At 49.9% G+C, this 26,100-nt stretch overlaps 1 protein-coding gene and 1 long non-coding RNA gene across 51 annotated transcripts; one reads left to right on the top strand and one right to left on the bottom strand.

Annotated features, from left to right (window-relative positions):
• Window positions 1-165: 165 nt before the first annotated feature.
• On the bottom strand, window positions 166-536 carry LOC135363384 (uncharacterized). Its single transcript, XR_010409061.1, has 2 exons — window positions 397-536; window positions 166-221 (listed from the first exon to the last, which is right to left on the bottom strand). It is a non-coding gene; the product is annotated as an uncharacterized LOC135363384 (long non-coding RNA).
• A 1,211-nt stretch (window positions 537-1,747) lies between these two features.
• On the top strand, window positions 1,748-25,981 carry LOC123840654 (uncharacterized). Of its 50 annotated transcripts, none has more exons than XR_010409029.1 (9): window positions 1,748-2,333; window positions 3,856-3,937; window positions 4,159-4,244; window positions 8,848-11,438; window positions 12,841-12,937; window positions 18,073-18,256; window positions 21,612-21,700; window positions 23,713-23,944; window positions 25,644-25,981. XR_010409029.1 is itself a non-coding variant. In XM_064583941.1 (6 exons), exons 1-6 carry the CDS (start codon window positions 2,520-2,522, stop codon window positions 23,787-23,789), a joined length of 669 nt encoding a protein of 222 aa, XP_064440011.1. In that variant the 5' UTR covers window positions 2,364-2,519; the 3' UTR covers window positions 23,790-23,857. The 50 variants fall into 50 exon arrangements, 1 of the variants encoding a protein (XP_064440011.1); XR_010409021.1 differs by having other exon boundaries at window positions 8,852-11,438; XR_010409043.1 differs by having other exon boundaries at window positions 8,856-11,438.
• Window positions 25,982-26,100: the final 119 nt, after the last annotated feature.

Consider the following 26,100-nt stretch of genomic DNA (forward strand, 5'->3'; position numbering starts at 1 on the left):
CTTTTAGACCTGGAAAGGACTTTGTAAATCTAGTCCAAACCGTTCCTTCATAGATGAAGTTGAAAGCTTGAAAAGGTTGGGTAACAAACAGGTCCATGCAGCTTGTCTGTGGGACAGCTAGACTGGAACTCAGCTCTCATTCTCTGTCCAGTGCTCCTCTTAAAACTCTTTTCTCCCGACATTCCAGCGTCGCTTTAAGGAGTTGCTTTCTTGATTATTCACTATAATGCAAGAGCTTGCCTCATTTGCTGGTCTTTTGTGTTGGAGGGGAAGGCAAGTCCTGTGTATACTGTGTGCCCCTTGGTTCTCCAGCTCTCTTGATAGCCCTCCACCTTGACCTTTTTTCCTACACTCTGCCCCTAACTGGCTCTCCCCCTCCCCTTCAAACACTGTTACCTTTGGAAATATGTGTGTGCACCTTCCAACCTGGCTGGGATCTGGGGCAAGGTGACTCCTGGTTTAATGGATTTTTTTTTTCCCCACAGTGCCTGAACTGGTCCAAGGGTATGGAAGGTCAAACAACGAACAGTAAACTGCCATCCTCTGCTCTTTCAGCAAGTCTGTGTTCTGTTAATATAACACGAATTAAAAAATAAGCAAGAGAAAAAGGCACAAACTCCACTTGAAGTACTAGCCTACCCCCTGGAAAAGTTCAAGGCTGTTTGTTGTTCATTGTCTGAATTTTCCCCTTGTGAATCACTTGTATTCCTTAAATCATCTTTAGGCGTCAGAGCAAAATACAAAGTTGAGTATTTGCATTGAAGCCTGTGTCCTGGCTCCTAGGAGTCGGTGAGAATGGGCTTTTTTTTTTTTTTCTCCTTTGGTGCTGCTGGGTGATCAGAGTGGGCGCCTCTTCCTATGCAGGAGGCCCTCCTTGCTGCAGGGGCACCACAGCTCATCCCTTCCTATTTCTCGTTCCTCAGCAGCCGTCCTGTGTGTATTTTCCATTCCAGTACTTACCCGCAGGTCCCGCTAAGTACCTAGGAGGGCCGTGGTTTTTTTTTTTTTTTTTATCAGAGATGGAAATGGACCCTCCCCCCTGGGTGCCCGGGGTGTCCCTTTGGGGTAGCGCCCCCCCTTCCGGAGGGCAGCATCCCGGCGGGGTTGGGGGCTCAGCTTTGATCCCAGGGCACCTTTTGTCCCTAGAGGCGCCCTCTGCCAGCCAGGTATGTGGAGGGAAAGTGGCTGTCCGCTTTCCAGGGCGGCCGGTGTGGGTTTGGGGAGCCGGACGGTCCCTGTGGAGAGTGGCGGGGCGTGCGAGAGGCCAACGCGGTGGGCACCGCGAACTCACTAACTGGGCGTCTCCGAGGAAGTTCGGGCGGGGTCCGCCGGCTCACGGGCGTTCTTCCTCTAAGATCCATCCCTGGGCAGAGCAAGCCCACTTCTCAGCCAAACTCGTGGAGACGAGGGACTAGGCGGGCGCGGGTTTCGGCGAGGCGGATCGGGGAGCGCCCGGCCCAGGCGGCGAGGCCCCTCCAGCGCCGGTCCGCGGCCCAGGGCGCCGGCTCAACCGCCTTGGCCGGGCCGGTCCCGCGGGCGGGGGCCGGCTACACACGGACGGCGGCGGGGGCTCCGGGACTCGGGCCCGGGTCGGGCTCGGGGCGGCCCGGCGCCGGCGCCGCCCGGCGAGGCGGCGGCCTCCTCCGCCGGCGCGGGGTCCCCTGGTTAACCCCTGCCCGCCAGCCTGGCCGCTGATTGGAGGAGGCGGGGCGCCGGGGCAGCGGGGACCCCCCCACCTTCCTCGTCCCCTCCCCCTCCTCCCCCACTGTCGGCTCTTCCCCCACCCCCCCAGGACCCCCCCTGCCTCCCAGCCGTGCAAATCTCGCGAGGAAACACGCGGTTTCACTAGTGTGTTTACACCGATCACTACTAATCCGGACCGAACCGATCCGGATTAAGGGGCCGGAGGCGGGTCCTGGGCACCAGCGGTTCCGACCCCCCCCCCCCGCCCTCCGCGCCGCACCCGAGTGGCCCCCAGCCGAGCGGGCCCCCACCTCCCGGCCCGGCCTGGGCCCTCCTGCGCCTCCCTTGGCCTTTGTCCGGCGCCAGGAGGCCGGTCCCGCGCCCCCCGCGGCCGCCCCGGCCCGGGCCCGCGTCAGGCGCCTGGCTCTGTACGCGAGCCCGGGGATCTGCGGCCTCCGCGGCCCCCCTCCCCCGCCCGCCCTCTCGTGGAGCCCGGCGCCGGCGGCAGCTGCCCGGGCGGGGGGTTGCGGCGCTCAGGAGAGGCCCCGGCTCCGCCCCGGGCCTGCCCAGGGGGAGAGCGGAGCGGTCCGCGACCGGGTCGGGTCGGGGCCCCTCCCGGGAGGAGCGTGGAGCGGCGGCGGCGGCGGCAGGTGAGAGGCTGAGCTCCGGGCGGGGGAGGGCGCCGGGCCTGGGGCATTAACCGTCCGGGGGACCCCCTCAGCTGAGGAGGCTGCGGCCCGGGCCCACCCGGGGCCCGGCTCCGGGCCGCAGCTCCTCGGCGCTGAGGCGGGAGGGGCTCCCCGAGGGCTGCGGGTCGCCGAGGGGCCGGGCTGAAGATGGGGGAGGCCCAGGCGGCCCCGGCCTGGAAGTGGGCCCGGCGGCCGCCAGGGCGAAGGGGACGCCCCGGCAGCTGGAGGCCCCGGCAGCCTCCCGGGCGCCCCCGAGAGCCGGCCCGCCCGCCCTCCGTGACAGGTGGGCCTGGAGTTGGGGAAAGTTCGGAGCCGGCGGGAGGCGAGGGGCGCCGGGACCAGGCCCCATCGGTTCTGCTTCCCGGCTGTAGGGAGGGCTGCAGGGAGGATCCCAGTGCAAGGCCCCGCTGGAGTGAGACAGAGTGGAGATTTCCTTAACATGAGTTGACATTAAATGGAATAACCGCTGGGGCGTCATTTTCCGGCCCAGGCCTGGGGATGGAGGTTTAGGAAATGTTCCGAGAGACCCTTGGGTGTGAGGGAGGCTGCAACCTCTGCCGTTCCGGCCTCGATTAGGGCAGGGCGAGACGCGAGGAAGGCCACTTAGGAGAAGCACTCTCTCTCAATCCCCTTTTTCCTTTCTTTTTCTTTTTTAAGATGCCTTTCTGCCTTTTCGAGAATTTCCTTATTCCCTCGCTAACCTGCACTTGTTTGTGTGGGTGAAACTTGAATTTGTCACCCTTTCATTCCCCTTTGCCCCAGGCTCTCAATCCAGGAAGGGAAATGAAACTGGAGGACTGGTAGGGGTTGCTACAGTTAATGTGGAGTTGTTAGATTGCAGAGGAGAATGTTTAATTCATGTTCTCAGTGAACTTTTAAATCATGCCAGTCGTTCCAATAGCTGTTTAATAATATGCTCAAAAGGGTTCTGTGTAATGGTGTATGCTCCTATTCCACTTTGAATATTAGAGAGGTTTCCAATGGATTCTGCAGGAGTTGATCTCTTGCAGTGGATGGACATATTTGCTGAAAGTAGCCTGTGCATTTATTGGTCGTGGAAGGAGTTTAAAAATGGTGTCCTCCTGCCCTTCCCTGCTTGAAAGAAGTGCTCAGAGCAGATGTCTAGAGAAACCTACTGCTCCAGGGAGTGGTCAGAAAAAGATTTTGTAAAGGGATGGTTATGGAGCTCTACTGATTTCCTGAGTGCATGCTGGTTGATGGTTTTACCATGGGTTCTCTATTAAATTTAAAATAATTAATTCCTTTTTTCGTGAGCTCTTCAGAGCAAGGAGCTATATAATAGAGTTATTTGAAGTTATTTGTAGCTTCTGATTCATGCTACATTATTTTTAAGTTATTATTAACGATTCATATTTTTAGTTTATGAACTAGTTCCCATGGGTTTGGGAAACAAATATCCAAAAGTACTTAGTTAAATGTAAAGGTTGATAGAAGGATTTTGTTGTTGTTGTTGTTTTGCAAGGTAGTCCTCGCTCAACTTTTACTGAGATTATATGAAGGGTTGGAGGTTTTTGCTGTTAAAATCAGACCAGAACTAGACAAGGGTAAGTAGCCCTCGGAAGAGGACTTCTGAGCCATTTTTGACTTTCCGTGTGTTGCTGTTTGAGGCAGCGCATTGTAGTTTATCCCTTGTCTGCTGTGTCTACTTGAGCTTTACCTGTGTGTGACCATTCAGTGAAATAAGTACTGCATTTTGTTCTATCTACAGATTGGTACCTCCTGTTTTTAGCTTTTATGGTCTTACAACTTACTTTGTTTTTTTCAGTAGAAATGATGGAAGAATTGCATAGCCTGGACCCTCGACGGCAGGAATTATTAGAGGCCAGGTTTACAGGAGTTGGTGTTAGTAAGGTGAGTAAAATGCTGATAGTGAACACTGTTCGTGGACTAATTGAAACACATTTAGAAAACAATTAAGATCAGTTTGGGTGGGCCATGCTGATAGATTGCAGGGGAGATCAGCTCATGGTTCCAGTGAACTTTTCTTAGGTCCTACCAGTCACTCCCCTAACTTAACAGTATTGAAGGGATTCTGAGTGGGAGTATATGCTTCTCTCTCCCCTCTAATGTGGGACAGGTTTCCCATGGGTCTTGTTGCAAGGATACTGATGGGGTGTATATCTGGATTTTGTGCCATATTTTGTCAAAACTCCTCAGTCATTCAAAAAAAAAAAAAGCTGTTAACAAAAAGATACTGGCATAGATTCATTACATGGCGCTTTTTTTTTTGGATAGTTACATGCTAGAGTTTTGAAAAATCTGCTTCTGTTAAGTTTGTCATTCTCCCAGTCTGCAGTTCAACAGATTCCTCCTGGTTGCACCCCCCAGACTGCCTTCTCTCTCCTCCTGTTTTTCCTTTTTACTCACCATTTTTGTTCTGGGAGCATAAAGTAAGATCAAGCCCCCATTTAATGGTCAGGTGGTTAAGTTAAGCAACGTTATGGCTTCCTGTGCATCCTCATGTCGTTCACCCCTCTGCTTTCATAAGATGGTTTTAGTGCAATATATTTATGATTTTAATACAACATGTAAAATATATTTGTGAGGTCTTATTTCAAAGCTTCACCAATCCGAGATTGTTGCATTACTTGGGCTTGAGACTTGTGAATTTTTGATCTTTGACTTCATGCGATACATTTCTTTCTGTGCTGTTTCTTACGGTGACCTGAATGTTAGTCTCAGGCTTTGGTTAGTAGCTTCTTAAAGGTGAAGGTGTTGGCAAGGTTTAGTGGGAAAAACTGGCTGCTTTGAGGGGTCTCATAGTTTTGGTGAGCTGAACAGCTTGATAGTTTTTTGGTTCATTCAACAGCTGTTAAGTGCCTGCTGTGTAGGAGGCCTTGTGGAGGGTGTCAGGAAGGACAGCTCAGTGCCTCCAAGCCTCCGTTGTGGAGAACGTGAGAGGGAGATGATACTTTGGTGAGATTTGTATTAGAACTGTGACCAGGTGCCATGGGAACACAGGATTCGTTACGTATTTTGTAGTTCCTGGTTTCTTTGGCCACTTTTATTAAATGATTGACTTGTGGCACTTTGGAGTGGCTATACCGACTGTCGACATATATTAAAGACACTAGGAGAAGTAGCTTCAGCTGGAAGTGAGCAGTTTATTTGAGTATTAGATTGATCTCTGATTCAGTTGATTACCTAATAATGTCCTTTGACGTGTCTTTTAATTTGGGAACTCAGCAGAAGGTTCCTATCCAAATCTTCTGTCTGTGCAAGTGGGCACCTATGGAATAAAAGTAAGTTTGTATTCACATTGTATGTTGTTTAAATTCATTGGGTTTTGTCGTAAGCATGCTTTTCTTCAGTTTTTTAAGATCATGATAGCTTTATCCAAGTATACTTCTGATGGAGTAGGGCATAAGTGATGGGGATAATTGACAATTGTGAATCTTGCTGCCCGGGCCCAACTTAAAATCATGTAATTAAGGTGTCAGAAAACTTAATCTGCCTGCTTAATAGGAAGTTCTTCCTTTTATATATGAACAAGTTTATTTATATCTAAATGTTTTAATGTCACTGATTGTATGTTATTTTGATGTTTTTAGTCATAGTAAGTATACTGATTACAGTAAATGTTGTTCAAGGACCAGCAAGCGATTGATTTTTTCCCATAGCAAAGAAACGTGGCGGGGGTGGGGGGAAGCAAGTAAATTTTTCTGTAGTTTGGAGTCAGGAAGAAGAAAAAAAAATCTCCATTTTGTATGACTTCTTTTGCCTGCAAAATATGGTATCCCTCAGACCACTGATTTGAAATAGGACTGGGGAGGAGGAGGCCATGCTACTGGGAGGGAAGGTGCTTTGAGAAAAACTCCTCCTTCTAGCTTTGAATTCCTCATTATGGGTCATAATTTCCCAACGAGGATGTCATTGAATTGGTAGTTTTCAGTTTTGCAAAGATCAAGAGGCTTTCAGCCCTTGCGCCAAATGGGAGACCCGAGTGCCTTTCCCGTGATAGTGCCATCTAGTGGGACTGGTGTAGCCCTCGGGGGCTGTCTCTTGAGTCTCTCCTAACTATTCATATCATTTTCAGTACTTTTTGATGTCCATAGAAGGAAGAAAGTCAGTGCCACTGTGGATTCTTTCCTAGTGGACAAGAGTGTTTTAAGTAGCTGCGGTGTTTGAACTTCTGGTTGTTAATAGATCTTCTGTCATCTTGCTTCAGGTTTTTTTCACCTGCAAATTAGATAACTGCGTTACAAAACTTAGGCAAAAACAAAATGGTAAAGCCACCACATTTATCATTTATGTTTCATTTGCTCTTCACTGATGTGTAGGATTTTAATTCACAAGTTTTAAATTTTCTTGCATATTGCATTTATATACATTCAGTTTCTGTTAGCGTATTTAATTTATAATTGGTTAACCAAAAGTTTGTGCCTTGGGATGCACTGCATGGATTTTTTTTTGAGATTGGTGTTTTCTGTCACTAGTGAGTTAATGATAGAGGAAAGTAGCCTAATGTGCACTGAGAAAATACAGCTGGTTTTCCATCTCTGTCTAGTGCCACTTTTTAGGAGGACATGTAACCATCCTCTTAGCATTTTTGAGGTGAGGAGGTTAAATTGGGTTGTGAACCTACTTTTTCATTTCTTGTTGACCTGATATGTGAGCTAGCCTACTTCTTTTTTTAAGATCTCCTCCCTTAAGTACTAGATAATCCACTTGTAGTTATGTGAAACTGACTCTGCCTTATATTCATGTTTTCAGTGAGGACCTATTGCAGTTTCTATTCCCTACTCTGTTCTCTCTCTTTTTTTTTAACATTTTATTTTTTTAAGTAATCTCTGTACTCAACGTGGGGCTCGAACTCACAACCCCAAGACCAAAAGTAGCATTCCCCACCGACTGAGCCAGCCAGGAACCCCATTTTGACAATTTAAGTACAGGTTGTCTCTGTGACTCTAGGGGCTGTGTAAAGTAGGTAGAATTCCACCGTTGCATGCACTCTATCTGTAGCTAGTTTAGGGTTTCTGTTTGTTTTTGTTTTTTAAAGATTTATTTATTTACTTAGAGAGCATGTGAGAGTCGGAATAGGGGCAGAGGGAGAGAATCTTCAAGCAGACTCCCTGCTAAGCATAGAGCCTGATGCCGGGCTCGATACTAAGACCCTGAGATCATGACCTGAGCTGAAACCAAGAGCTGGATGCTTAACTGACAGCCATCCAGGCCCCCCTAGTTTTTTTTTTAAGTTTGTGTATTTATTTATTTATTTAAATCATCTCTATACCCAGTGTGGGGCTCAAACTCATGAGATCAAGAGTCGCATGCTGTTCCTATTGAGCCAGCCAGGCACCCCTGTAGCTAGTTTAGTTTTAATGCTAATATAGTAGCAAATACTTAGATAGTACTTCTTATGTGCCAGGTACTGTTCCAAGTACAATAGAAGCAGTAAGAAGTGATTTTAAATCTTTTGTAACAGGGATGCTAGTCTTAATAAATTGTGTTCTCTTTTTGTAAGACATACTGTTGCCCATTGGTTGGATCACATTATGACAACTTGCACTTGTAATATAATTATATAATTTAATATAAAATTTTGTAAGCCAAAGAAAAATAACTAAAATATAAGAATTGTTGATTCTGTGAAAACTAAGTTAACTGCCTTGGAAAGACTATAAGGTGAGCCAATAAGGAGATACCTATAGATGTTTACAAATTTCTGTTTTTTTGTAATCTGGAAGAATTCTTCATTTAGATCCTTGGCAAGTATTTTTAAGTCTCGCTTCACTTTTAAAGCAATTGAAACTAGAAATTGTGGACGATGCATTATGGGTGTGGTTTGTGTGAGACTGGAACTATAGTCAGTGGATCTACAACTCAAAAGGCCTGCGTCAGAAGACTGGCAACAGAGTATACATTTATAGGTTTGAAGTTCAAAGAAAATGTTTAAGGTGTAATTTTTTTTTTGTAGATTCCCCTTTGCAATCTACTGTTTTGATTAATATCATTAGTTTCAGTTGTACTGAATAAAAAGGATTATGTAGTATGTGATGGTATTGAAAAGAAGGACAAAATGACAAGCCATGAAAGTGGGACGGTTTGTTCTAACACAAGAACCTTCGCTTTGTAGAGCCTGAAGTAAGACCAAAGACTTTTAAGTAGTATCACATAGTAGATTTTTGATGTCTTAAAGAAAAATGATCTATTTTTCTACTTGTATAAGTTTGTGCTACATGAGCACCTTTTTTTTTTTTAAGATTTTGCCTATTTTGAGAGAGCGTGTGCACGTGAGCAGCGGGAGGGGCAGAGGCAGAGGGAGAGAGAGAATCTCAAGCAGACTACACGCTGAGCGCTGAGTGCAGGGCCCCATATTGGGCTCAGTCTCATGACCCTGAGATCACAACCTGAGTCGAAATCAAGAGTCAGATGTTTAACCGACTGAGCCACCCAGGCGCCCCATGATCACCTTATTTAAAAATTTTATTTTTATTTTTTTCTCATACATGAGAGAGGCAGGGCAGAGCCGACTGAAGAGGACCAGAAGGCACCACTGGATTCTTACCCTTGGAGTCCCGAAGGCTCACGCCGGCTGGCAGCCAGCCGCCCCCATGGAAGTCAGGGCCTCTCAGTCCTGGGGAGCGCCAGGCACGACCAGCTCTGGCTCCTGAGGTCCTAGTGGGGAGGAGATGTTGTTGAGACCTGGGGGATGGGGAGGGGAGCACACTCCTTCAAGAGTTAAAGTCCTGGAGGCCTGAAGCAGAAGTGGGAATGGGGCTTCAAGGCGGAGCTTTGTGTGTTCAAGGCTAGTGTTGGAGAAGGTTCGGCGCCCGCTGTGGAGGGTTCCAGCTTGCAGGGCCAAGGGAAATGAAGACCTCAACCTGTGAACAGCATAAAGACCTCACGTGGATGAGGGCGACACCCCAGAATGGTGGAGCCGTCAAATAGAAGGCGCCTGGCTCCCTGACATGCGAACCACCAAACCAGCCCTGGACTACAGTCCTTAACCAGATGATTATATCAGAGATCAAGGAGCTGCTTATTTATCTACCACACTGTTGTGTTGGGTCTCTACTGCGACTGAACCTATAGCCTAATGAAGGAGTGAGCACTGGTTATCCTTCGCTACAACAATGCTAACTGATAAACCATCCCCAAACTCAGCGGACTGGAACACCGATTCTCGCAGGATGGCCGGTACAGCTGTACTCGAATGCTCTGCCGGCTGGGTCAGTGCTGCTTCTCACTGCTGGTCTGCAGATCGGCGGGGCTAGCTCTTTTCCACCTGTGTTGGTTCTGGGGCCCCAGCTGAAGAGGCTACCGGAAGGAAGCATAATAAGAGGCGAAGCAGAAACTTCATTGGACCTCTTCAAGCCCAGACACAGAACGATCACACTTTCATTTCTGCCCATTCCATGGGCCAAAGCAAGTCACATGGTCAAGCCCCTTCCTGTCCAGGGGACAGGAAGTACACTCTGCCCACAGGGAGACAAAGCAAGAGTGTGGCTGTAGGGAGAGCCAATAATCCTCTCTATCCTGGGATGGGACCGAGCCCTGGTTTAGAGGTTATGTACAAGGCCCCTCTCTTTTAGGTGTCCCCTGTAAATGGAGCAGAGGGAAAGATAGTCCATCAATGTGAAAGCCCCACCGCAGTTCTCTGTTAGGGCAGGAACCCTGACAAGGCAAGAATCACATCTCCTTCCTCTCCCCAATACCTAGTACCAGGCCCTGCCCGCAGCGATGACTCAGGAATCTTACTGGGTGGATTTTAAACCATTTCTTCATTCTCCACATATGATTTCCTTTTGAAATACAGACTGACCTCCTAAAGGTCAGCACATAGTGCTGAGTTTGCCCCAGGAGCTGCAAAGGGACTATGCCATTAGGAGCTGGGATTTGTACCTAGATCTGTCTACACTGAATCCTGTATCCACTGCTTCCCATAGGAACCTCCACAAGAAAGGGCTTCTACAAGTTAAACATCAAACCAGGGTAGTGAGGGGCACCTGGGTGGCTCAGCTGGTTCCGCGACCCACTCTTGGTTTTGGCTGAGGTCATGATCTCAAGGTCCTGGGATCAGCCTGTGTGGGGCTCCACACTCAGCGGGGAGTCTGCTTGAGGATTCTCTCTCTCCCTCTGCCCGTCCCCTGCCCAAATAAATAAATCTTAAAAAAAAAGTAGTGAAATTTCTTTCTCTTGAGGCCTTTTGAAACTAGATTCTCATTGCCTGAAATGTCCTAAGAGCGAGGCTGTCTAAAGGCACGGCCCTAGTCAGGGATCTGCATGGACTTCGGACAATTTGAAGAACAGTGAGATTCACCATCAGAGCCCCCAAGGCTCCACAAGGCCTCCGGCCCCTGTCATCGTCTCTTTTGCCAGCTTTCAGGGCAAAAGCAGAACCGGCCCCAGATGCTCTACCTTAATTGCTGCTTTTCCCCACATACTTTGCACTCCAAAGGAGTACCACTTGAAGAGGGCCAGGATTAACCCTAGAGAATGCCACCGTCACCATCGAATTCCAGGCACGGGGCATGTGGGTGGAAAGTATATTTTAGGCCAGTGACTCATGCTAAGTTGCTTCCTCCAGTTCCTAAATGGGACTATTCAATGTCAAGCTATCTCAGGCTCGGGCTGACAAAAGCAGAGGGATAGGGAACCTAGTGTTGCTGTAAGCTGTTGGTCAGGATACATGAATATATACACTGCTTGTATAACTTGACCAAGTTCACAAAGACAAATATATCAGTCGCTGTTCTTTATGCTCCAAGTGAAAGAAATCCAACTAAAATATGCTTGAACCAAAAATGTCATACAGTGGATCAGCTCATATACCCGGGAAGCCTAAGTGCTTAAAGCTGGCTGCATCTAGGGCTCAAACAGCGTCATCCTTTCCCCATCTGTTCCTCAACTGTGCTTTCCTCTGGCTTCAGGCTCTGAAGGATGCAAGCCCCAAGGCTGCAAAGATGGTCATTAGTAATTCCAGCTCTACACCGATGTAGAGGAAAACCCATCCTCAAAATGCCTCTGGTTGGTCTGCTTGCACGCTACCTCTGGGAAGAGGAGATTTCTGATTGGCCAGCCGTGGTCACGTGCACACGCGAGGTCAGGCCTTCAGCCAGTACTTAAGTTCGGTTAAAGCACAGGGACTGGGTTGAAAGTTAAGAGGGAGGTTGTCTTACCGCAAGATAAGGAGGCGAGGTGGCAAATGGAGGATGAGAGACTGAAGCTAGATTGAACAAACCCTTAAGCCTAAACTTGGAACAGGCTTTCACACATTCATAGATGCTATTCTGGATAAGTAAAACACAAACTCACTTAGGAGCAGGAGTGCCTTCATGATAATTTGGGGGCCTTGTGTATTTTTTTTCCCAATTCGTAGCTACTAAAGGTATAATTACTATCATGAGCAGGTCCCCAGACCATTCTGTTCTTTAATATTCGATAGGGATTCTTAACTGCGATGAGCTCCAGCAGAGAGGGAGAGTCAAGAAAGCAGGAAGAGAAGGGAGCCAGGAAAAGGCCAACCCAGGAAGCAGTGAGGGAAGGTTCCAGGGTAGCAGCTGTGGGACAGGTGGAGGAGGTAGCTGGAGGGCACGGGAAGGCTAAGTACCAGCCAGAGCACTGGAGGGGACCAGAGGAGTGCTAATGGCAAGTAGCACAGAAGGAGGAGAAGAACGGAGACGTTCTGGAGGTCAGGGACGGAAACGATCATAATCAGAGTACATGAGGAAGCTCGGCAGTGAACAATATTTACACAGTCACAATTCTGTAAACACTATCAGTTATCTTGAAAGAGTGACATAACTAAACCCCAAGAATGGACTGGGTTGTTAAAGAACTAACTCCTTGTCTGTGGTATTAGGAAGTCGGTAGACAGTGTCTAAAATGGATAAATCAAGAGCTAGAAGCGCAAGATAGGTGCAGATAAGCACCAGAAGATTCAGCTAGAAGTAACCAGCCCCAGTAAGCTGGCTCAGGAGGGTGGGGATGGGGGGGGGGGGGGCGGCAAGAAAATGCTGTGGGTCATTAGGTTTCCTCACCATTTCATTTCATACTATTTAAACTGTAAACTATGTGTATAACAACATTCGGGGGTTTTTAAAAATGCATTATTTTGTCAAAGCTTTATTTTTGTCCAGCTTTATTGAGGTGTCATTGACAAATCAATAATTAAAAACCCTTTAAATCCATTTTTAAAAAGAGAGGGGAGAACCAACATTCCTATAACAGAATCCAGGAGAACATTAGCGATTCCAGTTTTGAGAGAAAGGGCTGCATTCGTACTAGTTGGATGATTTCAGTCAGCTGCCAAGTAGGGATACATCTGGGGTTGAAACAAGAAAGGCTCTCAAAAAAAGAAAAAAAAAGAAAAGAAAAGAAAAAAGAAAGGCCCTCACTCCAGTCTCAGAGAGAAGTTAAAAACAGAGATCTGACTGGATTGGGAAGGGAGAATTAGCCCAAACTATAATAATATAGCCAGTCATCTTTTCTTTTTCTTTTTAAGATTTTATTCATCCAGGGGCGCCTAAGGATTCCTGGCTCCAAACCCCACTTGCTCCACCACCGAACTATGCCAGCCCTCCAACTAGAATTAGAGCTGGGTGAGAGTCCTCCCTCTACCATTTATTAGTTGTGTGGCCAAGTTACTCAACTTCTCTCTTAAGCCTCTTTTCTTATCTGTGCTTTGGAGATAACAATGGCAACCTACCTTCCCAGTGGTTGATAAGGACAAATCACAATCCATTGGCGGTGAGGGCTGGGCACAGGAGAGGTGGTCAAGCCGAAATTCTTGGACCCCATCCCAGAGGGACTCTCCAGGGTAGGGGTGGGGTTCAGGAATCTACACGTTGGACCTGTCCCCAGGGAATTCAGACACCCTCAGTTCTCCTACCTGACTTTTTGCATAATTCTGCATAGTGCTTGAAATCTAAGCTGACAGACCAGTGGCCTGTAAGGGGCCTTTGGGAATGTTTCACCCCTTCCCGCACTGGCCTCCAACTGTGTCCATGCATCCTCCCTTTCCCCCTCACCCAATCTGTCTTTATCACCCCTCCTATCTGAACCTGAGCTCAGCCTGCATTCCTACTCACCAGCCATTTCTCTTCAGTCTCTTCACCTGCAATGCTCTGTCCTCTATCCACCTGGAAGGCTCAGATACAAGTTGCCTCCTCCAGGATAACCTTCAAGCCCTCTTCTCTGGCACCATGGCACTTTGCATGTGCCTTTATTACTGTTCAAATGACATGGTAGTGTGCGATTTTTTTCTGCCTGGAGACTACCTGGTGGACTCACGGCCCATGAATGGTGGAAGTGTACACCAGAGCAAGATGAAGAGAGGAAGACAAGCCCATAGACTTTGCAGAGGGGCCAAGAGGCATGGGAAGTAAGAGAAGATCATGAGATGGGGGCTCCTGAAAAGGCAGACAAGAGATTACTATGTGGGGGTTCCCACGGTTTTTGCAGACAGCGGCTGTGCAAAAATTCATTGGAAGAACAGGACTGTTGCTTGCTCCATTTAGGGGAGGGCATGCTTGTATCAAGACACTGATGCTCTTGCTGTGCTAACGATAACGAGAAACACTATCCTTTTGCCTAGGAAACGGGATTTCCCTAGTAAATCCCTTACTTTCCACCTTGTTTAACACCAAGAGAATACTTTGCCTCTATGTCTTTATTTCTAACTTCCTCCTCAATGATTAACGATACTGAATGCATTCAGGCTCATCTAGTCTAAAACCAGGAAGAGGTGGTTCTCTCTCCTGGAGAGAGAATTACTGAAGGGGCAGCCCCCATGCGCTCAAGTGCCACATCTCCAACAGCTGGTTTTATAAATGGAAACAGGCACTGGGACCTGGACCTTCCCAGAAAGGCCAGTGAAGCCCCTGACCCAGATCAGTGGAGCTTGCTTCCAAGAACTGTCCTGTTTCTAGGCCAGCCCTGTAGATACTCCCTAAGTTCCCCTGGACCTGCAGGTAGCAATACCTCTCCACCCCAGCACTCACCCCACACTCAGGCCCTAAGCTCCCATTTGACCAAAGTCTTCAGGTGTGAAATATCGGAAGCAAAGACATCCCCCCCAAAACACACTTTTGACCTTTTGTTCTCAGTTCATCTGAAAGAGAAATAGCAACTCTACCAAGGAAAGCAAACAAACAACTACCTGGCTGGATGAGAATAACCGGGCCCTTGATCTTCGCGCCTCCGGGCTGATGGGCAGGTTACGCGAGAAAGCCCAAGGGACCTAAAGGCGCTCCCCTGGTATAAGGTGTGGTCAAAACACGTATGCTTCTTCCCCAGAGCCGCAAGGCGGGAAGCACCACCTGCGCTGATGCCCTCAGGGAGGCAAAAACAGGGTAGGCTATTGGTCTGATTTTACAAGTGGGAGCCTTCCCCGCAGGAGGCCAAGAGACAGTCCCAATGTTACACAGGCGGTGCTGTGGCCCGGCGAGGTCATGAACCCAAAAGCCAGCATCTAGTCTGACACAGACACTGCTAGAGGCGGACAGGAGGACACGTTCCGCCCGACGCTGGTGGCCTCGCCTAGTGACCTCACCTGTTCGCGCGCACCTCGGGCGGGGGTGGGGGGGGGCGTGTAGAGTCGGGAGCCTCCCAGATCACTCACCTGCTCGGGGTTTGGCAATTTGGGCGTGCGGAAGCGCTGGCCCCGCCCCACGGCTCCTCCAGCCCTGCGATTGGCTTCGGGGGCCGGGGGCGGGGCCGGGCGCTGAACGACGTGATGGCGTCAGGCGCCGCGAGCGCCGTTTCCTGTTGTCAGTGGGGGAGAGGCCGCCGCTTCGGGTCGGAGGTTGAGAGGCTGCAGCGGCCACGAGCGCCCCTCACCCCGTCCCCGCTCCCTCTGGTGAGTTAGGGGTCGGGGGCGAGGAGGGCGAGAAGGGGCGGCGGGGCCGAGACGCGAACGGGCGCTGGGCCACCAGCCCTGTCCATGCTCCCAAACCCCTGGTTGCCTTGACACTGTCCTGCTTTAGAGCCCTTTCCCTTCCCCGCCTAAGCCCCGCACCCCACCCCACTCGGACCCGAGCCTTCAGCCCGCGCAGCCACTGCTGACCCGTCCCCTCCATCTTCTCCCGCCCGGGACCCGAGCCAAGCCCCTACCCCCCACCCCCTCACCACTGGTGCTGCGTAAATGCAGCCACACTTTCGACCCCACGGTAGCCCAGTTCCATCCCCCAGCGCAGCCACATCCCGCGGCGTCCCTCTAACGCATCTCCTCCTCACCCCTCAACCCCTTTGGCAACTCCAGTGTCCCACGCCAGCCTCCTCTGATCCCCACCATTCTGGCTTTCCCCTATTCTGGCTCACCTTTCTTATCCCAGCCCCCCAGCCCCCAAGGTCTGCTCAGCCGTAACACCCCACCTCCACCCAGCCTCATTTAATACCTACCACCAAAGCAGACGCTCTGTTGAGCTCACGCCCTCTTCTTACTAACTCTGATCTCAGCCCTATCCTAAGTCTTATTACATGTATCTTCTTGTCCTCACAGACTCAACCCCTAACTTCCGAGCCCACCACATAATTTCTTATCACCTCCAGCCGTCCCGAGGACACTTCATCCCTAAGTCTTTGCGAAACTGCCCCCAACTCTTGCTGCCCCACTTCCTACCACCCCTCCCCAGTCTTATTAAAATGAGGTCTCCATGTCCCCATTTCTTCACCCCAACTCGGCACCCATTCTTCCCTTGACGTGGTCCCCATTTGATCTGAGAACTTAGTGCAGCCCCCTGCCAACCCCACCTGCTTCCCCTCAACAGCCAAGTCAAGGTGCTTCCTCAGAGCCAGGCACTTGCTGAGCAGCTCGATGGGTACAGGGCCTCAGATGGTAAATAGGTGTGGAGGAGTAGAGCTCCACCTCCTGTGGTTCAAGGGTTTTTCCTGGATGTCTGGTCCCCCTGTACCTGTTGTCCCCCGTTTCTAGCATTCATATTACATTACTTGTGCTGTCTGCTGGAATGGTAGGTACCATCCAAATAAATACCTGGAAGGTGAGGGATGGCTACTCATTGAGCCTGGGACAGTGGAAACTTATCACTTCCTTTTGGATGGTAATCTGTAGAAACTCAGAGGGTCCTACCCTGTGGGGTTGGCTGTGGTCACAGAGCCATGTCCAAAAGTGTTGTCCTGGCACTTAGAAAGGACCCTCACCCAGTGCTTCCCCCAGCCAGAGCTGATTGCAGATTAGTCCCAATACCGAACACAGGGAAACACAGTACCAGAGGTGATGTTACATGTTGTGAAGAGTATAGGTGAGTGGTCCTGGGGAGGCTGAGGCCTAGGTGGATTCAGAGGCTGTTGAATTGCTTCCTCTTTTTGCAGGTACTGGATCATTGAGTTTTGACCATTTTGATGACCCATGAACTCAGAGAGCCAAGTTACCTCAGAGTAGCTAGACCTTCTTGAGGCATCCAGGCCCCATTGTTAATATTTATAATCTCCTGGGCTTTTTGGGTGCACATCCCCTCTTAGTTCTGGTGACCAGGCTCCAAAGGATTGGCCATTTCACAGCAATTGTAAAGGGCCCCAAAGAGGACCCCTTGTCTTTGCTTGCCATTTATAGTCTCACTTCTTTGAAAATTGAATGCTCTTCTACCTTCAATATCCCCCTACCCACCCCCCCAGCTAAGGTGTGATCTATCTAAAGGGTTTTCAGCCAGTTGGCAGCTTGGTGTAATGGAAGGAATTCCACAGTGGCCCTACCACTGAAAAGTTGTAAACCTCAACTTCTCCCTGAGCCTTTTTATTTTACTCACCTGTTCATTCAGCAAGTATATTTTGAGCACCACTGTGTGCCATGAAGTGTTCTAGGCACTAGAAATGCAATGGTGAATGAGTTGGGCAAAGTTTCTGCTTTCATTCCTTCAGAGTTTGGTCCTTGCTGGAATCCTAAGGGATGTGGGACAAGAATATGGGGGAGAGGGTGCCTGGGTGGCTCAGTCCTTAAGCGTCTGCCTTCAGCTCAGGTCATGATCCCAGCGTCCTGGGTTCGAGCCCCACATCAGGCTCCCTGCTCAATGGGAAGCCTGCTTCTCCCTCTCCCGCTCCCCCTGCTTGTGCTCCCTCTCTCCCTGTCTTTCTCTCTGTCAAATAAATAAATAAAAATATTAAAAAAAAAAAAAAAAGAATATGGGGGATATGCAGGGCGCCTGGGTAGCTCAGTCGGCTGAGTGTCAGACTCTTGGTTTCAGCTCAGGACATGATCTCATGGATTGTGAGATCGAGCCCCGCATTGGGCTCCATGCTGGCCATGGAGCCTGCTTAAGATTCTCTCTCTCCCCCCCTGCCCCTCCTCCCACTCATGTGCATTCTCTCTCTCTCAAAAATAAATAAATCTTGAAAAAAAAAAAAAGAATGTGGGGGAGATGGGTGTTGTTGGGTAGGAGGAGGGAGGGAGTAAAGAAAGATACCCACTGTTCATAGACTTCACATTTCTGGCCTCACCCACTAGCCTTTAGACTGAGAATCACAAGCTAGAAGTTTCTTGCCCTCCAGCTGGGATTCAGTTGCTTCAAAGGCCTAGTTGCTTTCACCCCCATACACACACACACACCCATCCCACCCCTCACGGGACCCTTGTCCAGAACTCCAACTTTCTTCAGGTGGAAGGAGGTGCTGTTTACTCACTCAGCACTCACATGTCTGAAGGATCAGCTGCCTTTCTGAATCAGAAGATAACTTTGTCATTTGTTTCCAACTGAAAACCCTGACTCATCACCTGGTACAGCAGCTGGAGGGCTTAAACACCGGCCTGTTGTTCTGCATAGCCAGGTGCAGGATCGGATTCAGGCTGTGGAGACTGAGGCTGTCAGGGATGGCGGGGAAGTCTCCAAGAAGAGGAGGTTGCTGTTGACTGATGAATGGAGTGTTTCGAAAGCGGTGAAGCCAGGTCATCCGTTTCTTCTTTTAATGTAAGTCTCACCTGGGCCTTTCTCCTCTTTTCATTCTTCCTTAGTCTCTGGAGGAAGTGAAATTGGAAGTATATAGAAGGGCATATAATAAAGAAAATCAACCAGAATGTTTCCTTCCTGTGTGTAGGAACATTTAAGAAAGGATAGTTCTGAAACCTAGCTACCATGGAAAGAATCTGTGCTCCGGGGGTACTTTGGGAGTATCTACAGGGCTGGCCTGGGAACAGGACAGTTCTTGGAAGCAAGCTCCACTGATCTGGGCCAGGGGCTCCACTGGCCTTTCTGGGAAGATCGGGGTCCCAGTGCCTGTTTCCATTTATAAAACCAGCTGTTGGAGATGGGGCACCTGAGTGTGTGGGCCTGCCCCTTTGTTATGCTACAGATCTGATGGGCAAGATTGTTTCTTGTTGGTTTTAGGCCTTCTTTAATAAAATGGAGCTTCGGAGTGCCCCTAAACGGTCTCTGAGTAATAAGTTTGCCTGCAGCTCTTTGCACCAAGGAGCTGAGACAGTTTGATCTGGTGAAAGGCACAGGACTTGGAATGAGGAAACCAAAGAATTCTGTCCTTTACCTGAGACCTGTTTCGACTGAACCTCAGTTTTCTCCTCTATGAAATGGGAGATAATCATCCTCCTTTCACAGGATTGTTTTAAGAATTAAATGAGATTAGAGAATGAGATCCTGTGCCAGGGTGAATCAATACTGAGGGACAGAAGTAGACTTAGGATGGGTTGGAGTTTCCTAAAGGCAGACGCCACTCACCTTTTCTGCTCAACTGCACTTGTGATGTTTGAAACTCTCTATTTGCTCTCGTCAGCCTGGGTGTCCCGAAGAGACACCCGTCTTTGGTTTGGTTCTTGGTGTCAGTGAAGACTGTTCTGAGGATAGGAAGTGAAGCCAGTCCCATAGGACGGTAGATTGGGGGTCTGGGCCCCCCAGGAGCCCTGCTGACCTAGCAGTCAGGAGACCCAGACCCCAGAGATCTCATAGACTGTCACGTTCCTGCCTCTGAGCTGGTTTCTTGCCTCCCTGAGGTGTTAGGGAACAGACAAGCCTCGGTAGGGTGCTCTGGCTTCTTGCAAAGAAAGATGTGCCCTTAACTTTGGCCTGACCCCAGAGTCTCATCCTATTTTGTGAATCGTCAAGTGGCTCTTCTGGATTTGCCTGCGCTGTTGTCATTTTGTGGCTTTTCTGACTCTTCACTTTGTTTTAGACCACAGTTGTCTCCTATCTGCCCCTGCTCTGATCTCTCAGTGTCCGTTGACTTTGTTTTTTTAGCAGACCCTGACTTGGCCAGAGCACCCACTCACTGATAAGCCTCCCTCCCTCCCTCCGTGAATACTCTATTATTTTTGGTTAATTAATTAATGAGGCCTTAATGGACCTACTATTCAAACTGTTGAGGTCCAAGTCATAAGGCTGCCTGAGGGAAGGGCAGTTTTGGAGCTTGAGGCTCTGTTGGGAAGGACAGGACTGAAGGGAGGCCTTAGGCCTCTGGAATTGCTGAAAGGGATTGGATGCCAGGGTCTTGGAGCCAGAGAACCTGGACTTGACCTGCAGGGCTGTAAAGGGTAACCTCGAAGGAACCTCACCTCCAGGATCAGGCACAATTTTAGGAGGGACTCTGACTGCAGCCTTTTCCAGTCGTCCTGGTGGCCAGAGCATGGAGCTGGTCTGCAGAGGAGGGTCCTGAGAACTCCCGGCGGGTAGGAGCCAGGAACATGGTGAGGGAGACTCAGTCAGACAGACAGGGGCTGTGGCCAGGGGCCGGCGCGCTCTTCCTGCCAGTCTGTCATGGGCTGACCAGAGCTGGTGCTGCAGGGGCCGTTCCCCACACACACCTACCTCCCTCTGCATGCCCTTCCTTAGGAAGGTTGGCTCTGGGTCCTGTTTACCCTTGGCCAGCTCCAGGGGCCAGGGCTTGAGTCAGAGCATCTAACATCACTTAGGGCCACCCTGCTGTTCTCCATGCTCTGCTGTTCTCTGTAAATCTTTCCCAGCAGACTGACCTTGATGTTCCCTTGCACCCCCTCACCTGGGCCCCCAGCTGGAGAGCCCTCCTCCCAGACCCCCCCACTCCCTCGCTACCCATCCCTTAGCCCTAGCTCACATTCGCCTCTTCCAGAAGGGTTGACATCGTCCTAGAGGGAGGTGGTGGAGTCTGCCACTATCAGCCCTGCAATCGTGGGAAGGTCCTTGACCTGGGTCAGCTTCTATTTCTTATCTGTTAGATCAGGATAATAAAACAGCCCTCCTAGGGTGACTAGGAGGAATGCAAGAAGCAATATATGTAAAGAGTACAAAATCCATTTAGCATGCCTTGGCTTTATTAACTTCTTTGGACAATGACCTGTTTTTTGGTGTCTCCTCCTGCTCAGGCTATGTGGTCACTAGAAATCTGTTTAGATGGGAAGGTGCCTGCCCCATGCTGTCCATCCAGGTGGCTGGGGTGGGGCCAGGCCAGCCAGCAGCCCCCCCACTCCTCAGGCTCAGGTTGAAGCCCTCCCACCTCAACCACCCCCCAGGAGGAAGCCAGTGCCCTGAGGGAGTCACTTCAGCTACTTGTGCGTGCACATTCATGCCCTGGCAATCTTTGCCTATAGGTTTGGATGGCCACAAACACTAGGGTTGTAGGTGCCATTTCTCCTTAGGACCTTCAGGCCCTGTGCTAGGCATTTTCCACATTCATATCTCCATCTGAGAGGTATGATAAGGTGCCCCAGCATGCGTAGCTGGTTAGTGGCAAATCGAGAGTCAGACCCGTTTCCCTTTAGACGTGTCCCTGTGCTGCTCCAGCTTAGACCCTCGCGCCTGAAGGAGGAGCAGATGTGTGGCCAGAGAGCCCTCCCTTTGGAAGCTGTTGCAGTTATCCCTGTCACTGCTGAGCTGGCAGACACCAGACTGGGACAGGAGTCAGAGGGGATAGTTGCAGGGCCCAGGCCCCGAATGTGAATTGTGAACCCCTGCTTCCTGGTCCATATGGGCCCTTGGCACCTTCAGCTGCAGCATCCCCCTTGCACCCTTAGCTCCATGTCTAAATCAGCCTTGCGCACCCTGCTTTTTGTGCCCGCACTGGGTGTGGAATCCAGAGCCCTTTCCAAGCACTGCTTGGGCTGGACCCACCCATGGCGCACAGGACTCCTCACCTCCTGAGATCCAAGCCCTCAGATTTGCTTTCCTTCCTCGCTTCCTTCCTTAAAATCCACTCTTAGCTTTTACTTTTGTATTCAAACGCCCTTCCATTGCAGTTTGAGGAAGATGGGCTGACCTGCTGCCTACGGGGGGGGGAGGGGAGAGAATTGGCTGGGGGCGCTGAGCTGGAACTTGCTCATCTGGCCACCATCTGTCTCTGCAGGTGTCATGTGATTCTCCGAGGGTGCTGCTTTGTGAGTGGAAATGCTCTCAGTGGTGGAGAATGGACTGGACCCCTGGGCTGCCATCCCGGTAGGCAGCAAGGGAGGCTGAAGGGTGGGGAAGGGTGCACAGGACAGCCATTTCATTGATTTTTCTTGCTTTGAAATGAACGAGGACTGTCCGGAAAGTGAGGCCTCGGGTTGAGAAAAAGTTATAGCAGAGCAGGCTCTAAGGAGATCCTGCCCTTTCCAGAACATCTTATCGGTGATTAATGGGAATTTATAGAAAATGATGGTGATTTAATATAGGCTACCTGAGGACCAAGGATTTCTCCAAAGAAGGCATGCATATGACCCATAAGCACATGAAGAGATGCCTAACATCATCAGACATTAGGCAAATGCATTCAAAACCACGAGAGGCTTCTTCACACCTCTGGGATGGCTAGAATCAGAATGACATCAGAGTAAGTGGTGGCCTTGTAGAGAAATTCGAACCCTCGTGCATTGCTGGTGGGAATGTCAAATGGTGCAGCTGTCGTGGAAAACAGTTTGGCAGTTCCTCAAGAAGTTAAACCCAGAGTTACACATGACCCAGCAGTTCCACCCCTAGGTATATACCCAGGAGAACTGAAAACACATGTGCATGAATGTTCATAGCAGCATTATAGCCAAAAAGTGGGAACAACCCAAATGTCTAGTAATGGGTGAATGGATAAATAAAATGTGGGGTTGTCCACACAGTGGAATATTATGGGGCAGTAAAAAGGAAGTCCCGATACACGGCGACAGCATAGACAGACCTTGGGAATAGGCCCAGTGCAAGAAGCCAGACACAGAAGGCTGCACCCTGTATGCCTCCATGTCTACACAATGTCGAGAATTGGTAAATCCATCAAGGCGGAAAGTAGATGAGCGGTTGCCAGGGATTGGGGGAGAGGCGAATAGGGAGTGACTGCTTATGGGCACGATGTTTCTTTCTGAGGCAATGAACATGTTCTGAAATGAGGTAGTGGTTATAGTTTCACAATTCTGTGAATATACCCAAAACCATTGGACTGTATACTTTAAATGAGTGAATTTTATGCTATGTAAATTAGGTCTCATTAAAGCTGTTATAAAAAAAAAAAAAACATTAGACTTAAGAGAACATTAACATGAACTGTTTGGGCTAAAATAAAAATAAAACAGTAAAATATTTATCCGTAATCCTATCAGCTAACAATTCAAACCAGTTTTTCTGCATTTCCTTCTAGTCTTTTTCCAAACACTTAGGTAATTTTGACACGCTTCTAGTATGACGGAACTGTCCTTACATTTCCAAAGGACTCTATGTGTATGTATTTTATAATTTACTTACAGAACCAACATTAACTGAGTACGTATATGTGCCAGGCACCATGCCAAGTGTCGAGGACCCAAGGATGAATAAAAGACCAGTCCTGCCCTCGGGGTAATCCCCGCAGTGCTATAGTTCAGGAAGTACGCTTTCTGTTTAACAGATGAGGGCATTAAGATCAGCAAGGTTAAGTGAAATGTCTTCGGTGACCCAGCTGGTGGCCGACAGAGCTAACACTAACCTGGGCCTCTGACTGCCCAGTGTAGGATCTTTCTCAGTGTAGACCTTGCTCCTGTTTTCTTGTTCTAAAGCAGCACTTGTTGCCTCTTGGTGGGATCGTAGTCCCATGAATAAGGTAGACCGCTTCCCCGCTGTCCTAGGTGGGTTCCCCGAGCCCCCAAAGCTGTAACTGTGATGGAGCCGGTATTTAAACACAAGATTTATATGGCTATCAATTCACTGAAGTTCAGTTTCTTTTGTTGCTGCTGTTGCTTTCGTTTGAGGTTCAGCTTAAAAAACAAAACAAAACAAAAATATACAAATGTCTTTGCAAAAAAAAAAAATATCAGTTCCCCTGGGTGGTGTAAGTATGTGATTTTCCTTTTCTTCTCTAGGCTTTGTCTTTGTTTTCTGTAATTCGCTTGTGTGAGTTTTGCTAGATAGACACACACATGGGTGCACGTGTGTGGTTGCTTGTGTACGTGGCAATGAGCAGGTACGTTGCAGGATCTCCTAAAGGCTGTGTTATGTCTGGCGCTGACTAGGTCATCAAGAAGAAGCCAGTGGGATCCGTGAAGGCATTGCAGAAGCAGTACGTGTCCTCGGACATGGTGGTCACTAGTGAAGACGGAGATGCCAGCTAGAGGCTGTCTTTATCCACGGCCTGCACGCCAAGCACATCCGCGCCGAGGCCGGAGGGAAAAGGAAGAAAAGCGCCCACCAGAAGCCTCTTCCTCAGCCTGTCTTCTGGCCCCTCCTGAAAGCCGTCACCCACAAGTGAGATCAGCTGGGGAGGTTTTGTTGTGGGGAGGAGCTTCAGAGTGGGGGACACGGGGCTCTGCCTCGCCAGCTGTACGGGAAAGCACCAGAGACACTCTGTTCTAGAACAGAGATGGGTGAGGTAGGGCTTCTTGTTAGACCAAGCCTCAAGAGCCCCTCAGCCCTCAGGCAATGGCTGGGGGCTGCTGCACGCGCCCGGCTGGTCGCCGGTAGCCGGGCCACCGTTACCACACCGTGGCAAACTGAGGTGGTCGCACCCGAGAGTGTGCGGCCTGCAAAGCCGATGAGCTTTGCTATGTGGCCTTTTACAAAAGAAGTTGGCCGACCCTGCCTTAGAATGGTTGAACATCTGTGTTGCTAAATATTATACTCGTAACCAGGGATGGCATTCTTCAAAAAAAGTGGAGCCCAGATCATCTGACTATTCAGCCTGGGATGGTTGTCTCCGGGGCCCTACCGCTGACCGCCTGGGCTGTGGAGCAAGCAGCTGGCCCTGGGCCTCGAAGGGCCACGTGATGCCACCTTCGGCCTGAGGTGCCTGGCCGGTCTCTGTCTTCCTGCTGCCGGCCGCTGCCCCGTCTCAGGCTCTTACCCCACTCCTGGGTGACAGTGGCTTTCTCATGGTCCTCCTTAGCTCATTCTCTCTCTTGAGCCCAGCCAGCGGGGCAGCCCTGACGGAGCTGAAGCTAACCAGAGCTCGCTAACGGAGCCCCGCGGAGCTTGGTCTGCACTCCCACGGGCGAGACGTGCGCAGGGCACCATGGTAGTCAGAAGAGGGGCATTTGCATCAGATCAAGGATTCAGGAACTCAGTTTGGTACGTGTGGGATATGATCTTATCCAGAGCGGCCCACCAAGACGCCTGCATAAGTGTGGTCAAGTCAGTTTGCTGTGTAAAAACCCGCAGGCTCTCAAATGCTAGCCTGGAGTCTGATTCACTAGGCGGGGGCCCCAGAATCTGCATCCTGACCAAGTTCCCAGGTGATTCTGATGCATAGCCAGGCGTGGGGACCACTGCCCCGCTTTGCCTTACCAGTTGCATCCTCAAGACCCTGCATTACCTGACTTTGCAACCCAGTCACCCACTCCTCCTCCCCAGCTTCTAATCGGAATGTGCTCGCCACTCCTGTTACAGAGCTGTTGCTTTCCTACCCTTGGTGCCTTTTTTCTGTCAGTCCTTTGTGCCTAGAAGGTTCTCCTTCCGTTTTTGCCTCTTGAGATCCCTTGCGGCCCAACCCAGATACTGCCTTTTCTATGGCATTTTTCTTACTGTGACCCGGAAATGATTGCCCACTCCCACCCCAGCTCTGCTGACAACAGGGTTCACCTCAGTGTGCCTGTGAAAGGTGGTTACCTGGATTGAGGGCAGGACCATGTCTTTACCCTGTATCTTCACAGCTCCAAAGACTTGCACGTAGGGGCTCATCAGATGTGTGCTGGATGAGCACATGATGTCAGGGGTCCCCCAGGTAGTTGTAATGAAAATGGTGGTTATCCTTTATGACAGCAACCTCAAAAAGTTGGGGGTTATAGCTTAATATTTCTAAATTTCCCATAGAGCACTATTATCCAAGATTTTTTCAAGCCTGTATATATGGGCAGTCGTTATTATGGGCTTTTGCTACCCAGTGGATAAAACGAGACCTTCGGTGATTGGAAGCCATTTCTTGACACAAGCCTGTCCTCCCCATCCCCAGGCACATCATCTCGGAATTGGAGCACCTGATCTTTGTGAGCACGGACGTGGGCCGCTGCCGGGCCTGGCTGAGGCTGGCCCTCAACGACGGCCTGATGGAGTGCTACCTGAAGCTGCTCCTCCAGGAGCCGGCCCACCTGTGCGAGTGTTATCAGCCCACAGCCCTGCTTCGAGATGCTGAGGAGGGGGAGTTCCTCCTCAGCTTCCTGCAGGGACTAACATCCTTATCCTTCGAGCTCTCCTACAAGTCCGCCATCTACAAGCGTCCAGCGAGTGGACGCTTACCCCTCTGGCTCTCTCTGGGCTTTGCCCGCTCTCTGAGCTTGACCCCCTCACTACCTCCGGGACAGAACTACCGCGGAGAGAGTCTCCGGATTCAAGTTCCCATTCCTCAGGCTCGGAGGACATCGAAGTCCAGCACTCAGGCCCCAAGATCCGACGGAACAGGAAGCTCACGG

This window comes from Mirounga angustirostris, unplaced genomic scaffold, assembly GCF_029215605.1.
Source record: "Mirounga angustirostris isolate CCGP_5_RB_7025 unplaced genomic scaffold, mMirAng1.0.hap1 SCAF_156, whole genome shotgun sequence".
Lineage (NCBI taxonomy): Eukaryota > Metazoa > Chordata > Mammalia > Carnivora > Phocidae > Mirounga > Mirounga angustirostris.